The 3,624-nt window shown below is 37.1% G+C and overlaps 1 protein-coding gene across 1 annotated transcript in view; it reads right to left on the bottom strand.

The window, feature by feature from the left end:
- The window catches only part of LOC107659192 (BTB/POZ domain-containing protein 7-like), a 66,804-nt gene that overhangs the window by 32,812 nt on the left and 30,368 nt on the right, over nucleotides 1–3,624 (bottom strand). Inside the window, exon 2 of the mRNA XM_016448041.1 lies at nucleotides 877–1,093. Coding sequence (XP_016303527.1) covers nucleotides 877–958 — 82 coding nt within the window. The 5' untranslated portion in view covers nucleotides 959–1,093. The remainder of the gene's footprint in view (nucleotides 1–876; nucleotides 1,094–3,624) is intronic.

Raw genomic sequence — 3,624 nt, 5'->3', positions numbered from 1 at the left:
CTACTAATCACCGGAGCGGCTTTACTGACGAGATGTGCATGAAAATCGCATTCAATTTTTTGCACAGCCCTAGACGTAACATTGTATAAACAATTCCAACTTCAAAAAGGAAAGTATGTATCCCCAAACCACTTAATGTGCACTTTTAACTTTTCCCCCTCTAAATCTCTAAATTTTCACCTGCCAAAAAAGGCAACTATGAAGTCATCTAATGTCCTCCCCAGCATGGCTAATATCTCCCTGACGACACTTTATGTCTCAATCTAATGTTCCATTTCTCATTGTAGGCCCACTGTCATGCATGGCTTAGCATTTTGAAAGCACCATTACTTTACTGATCTCAAAGACAGCAAAGTCATGAAAATATTCACATCAGAATATGCCGTTAAAGCCAGGCTCTGTAGGATACTGAAAGAAAAAAAAATTACAAAGCAACTGCTGACAGTTGTGATACAATTTCCAAGCCTTTAAATAAATGAATACAGACAAGATGTTACAGTGAAAGAATATGAAGACTGTCTCAGCTGGTGAAGTCAATAATTTAATGAGATTCTATTTCTCTGTGCTGTTGAACTGCCTTTGAACATGAACAATGTTCTTTGTCTTTTTAAACAATAAACAATGTAGAATTATTTTATATTCTAGTCACAGATGAACTTCTGTCTTTGAGAGAGATTTCCTTTTCTTGTAATAGAAAAAAAACATCATCATATTGCAATGTGATCCAGAGAATTTGGGTCTGATATATGCCACCTGAAACCCAAAAAATATGTAATATCTTTTTCTATTTCTAACCTTTCTATTGTTATCGATCACAATAGTTGCTAAACTAGGAACAACAAATGTCTCTATAACAGCATTGAAATGTGAGTTTACCTATGAAGGTCTGCTGGGTCTGTGGGTTACCCCCGAATCGAGGGGAGCACGAGTGAGGGTAGCTGGAGGCATTCACACCCATCCTCTCCCCACTTCTTCCTCCTCTTAGTCACCCTGCTGGATCATTCCGTCTGAGCGTCGACGCACTGAGTAGCTCACGGCTGCGCTCAATCAGACCTATATGAATGTGGCGACACTGCAGCGATGTCCGTCATTCCTGGGAAAGAGAGAGAGGTGGGGGTAGAGAATACATTAAAAGTCAACAAGACAGTCATGGAATCTGGACAAATATAATATAATATAATTTTTATTATTGCAACATTTATGATATAATTATTAATACTACAATTATTTTAATGAATTATAATTATCTAAAATAATCAAAAACTATTTATAATTATAATCTAATATAAATTAATATAATTTCATTTCTAAAAAAAAAATGTATTGAATTTTTTTTTTTAAGGAAAAGCAATCAAGTCAAGTGTGTAAAATGGCACCGAATTGTTCTTGTTCTAATCTGAAAGGAAGGCAAACGAAATGAACAATATGAGCAAACCAAACAGACTACATAAGCTTTGATGTTTACTTCTGCTTTTGAAGACCATTACAATACTGCTGGAGGATTCTGACTTATTCAAACCCTCCCACTGATGTCATGCTAATGCAATCTGACACAGAGGCACAACTGGCTTGTTTACTCAAGCTAAACAATGTCTACAGTACTTCACATCTCTTTTTAGTTCTCTGTAATCTCCTAACTTTGGCCTGTGACCTTGCTTTGGCCTTCAGCGCTCAAGGCTGCAAGTTCATGCCATCGGCGCAATGTATAATTTCTAGAAAACCAGACATCTTCCTTTGAACTGACCTGGCAACAAACTGAATGCTTTTAGTTCTTTGCCAAATATGTGTTTTCTTGGGGAGGTTGAAGACTGGGTTTTGCTGTAACCAGATGAAGAGCTATTGCTCCATCCAGATATTTATGTTTCACATTACATTCCAACCTTGCGCTGCTGGGAACTCCACAAACGGGAAGCCCATAACATTTTGGGGAGATGTAAACGCTTTACATCCCCCACTTGTGACATTGAGAGTGGACTGAAAAAAATAAGAATTTTCCAGGCTGAGCCAAAGCCTAAGGACACCGGAAAAAGCCATGTTTAGCTTAACATACACAGCTAAACCTCAATTAGACGTCCACTGCGTGTGCGCTAAAGCACAGATCCCTCAACACTGGCTGGAGTTGTTTGTGAAATCCCCAGAGGTCAGAGCGATCAAGACTGTTTTCCTCGGACAGGGTGTGAACGAAGCAGTCTACAGTGGAAACGAGTTGCAGTATGCATCCAGCTGATGGAAATCCCATTAGCTCCAGAAACTTGCTAAAATACAGTGACTTACTTCATTAAGTGACTGCTATCAGTTTTTTGTTATACTTCAATATATTCTGACAGGTGCATCAAAAGCAGCTAAAATAAGATAAGTTGATTAAATAAGATTCTTAAATCAAATAGCTTTGGATATTAAATAAAACATATTCTCAAATTCGCTAGAGTAATAAACATACATTTCCAAAACCTAGTCACCTGCCAGACTGCCTAAATAGGCATCATTTTAATAGTCATAAATTAGAGCAAACAAATTTACATATATATTTGGTCATAATTTCTGTGCTCTGCAGTGACATCAGAGGGATATGCATATGTAATTGCAGACTTATGTTTGGCATTTAGTAGGGATGCACTGATACCACTTTTTTCAGAACGAGTCCGATTCCGATACTTACATTTTTGGTACTCGCCGATACCGATACCTGTATTTTCCCAGCATTTGTAATTTTTTTTTAAATATTGGGTACAGAAACAAAATAATAGTAATAATAATAATAATAATAATAATACTACTACTATGAATCATGTTAGTTGGCTTCATTTAGCAAAAAGATATTACCTTCAGTTATTTACACACTTAATTATACCTGTTAAAATGTATTGTATAAGCTTTTGTTACTTTCACTGTTCATTTTAATGGCGCATTAGAGCTGCGCCATTGCAGCAGCTCAATACTGTAATCACAAAACGTTTTCCTAAAATAACGCAGGGAATGTCTCTACATTATACGAGTGCACGCGTACTATTTTGGTGATGTAATTTGCATCACGCGCAGTGTACACGGACCCTCGCGTACGAGTTACTTAAAGCAAGCTAAACATACGCAGCCCGCACACGTTTGTATTGGTGCAGAATGAGAGAGACACTTACAGCCTAGCGCATTTCACCCAGTCTGCTAGTTTCACTTCTGCTTTAAATAAAGTTGTGTATGCTTAACGTTAGTGCTGGGCGGTATGACCAAAAATGTATATCACGGTATTTTTCAAAATTATACCGGTTTCATGACGGTATTTTTTTTTTTTCATGCATGAGCGGGTGTTAACCATATTTTCTACTGATTGAGAGAGGAAATACTGCAGTATATTGACTTAGAATGCCCTATTTTACTGTCATGATGAGTGAATATTGTCAAAAAATACCACACTAAATAGTGACTAAACACGACCCCTTTTAATACATGTTAACCAGGAGTCACTCTCATTTATAATCGGTGTATTGCAGTATTTTAAAAATTCATATCATAACAAAAAAAAACACCGGTATTCGGTATGAACCGGTATACCGCCCAGCAGTAAAAGACAGCCAGATGTGCAATAACTGTGGGCAATTGTTTGTTCACATGTTCGTTTACTCTTCACGC

This window comes from Sinocyclocheilus anshuiensis, unplaced genomic scaffold, assembly GCF_001515605.1.
Source record: "Sinocyclocheilus anshuiensis isolate Anshui unplaced genomic scaffold, SAMN03320099.WGS_v1.1 scaffold423, whole genome shotgun sequence".
NCBI classification, from domain to species: Eukaryota; Metazoa; Chordata; class Actinopteri; order Cypriniformes; family Cyprinidae; genus Sinocyclocheilus; species Sinocyclocheilus anshuiensis.
Note: the sequence above shows the minus strand (reverse complement) of the source record. Positions and strands in the feature narration are given on the sequence as shown.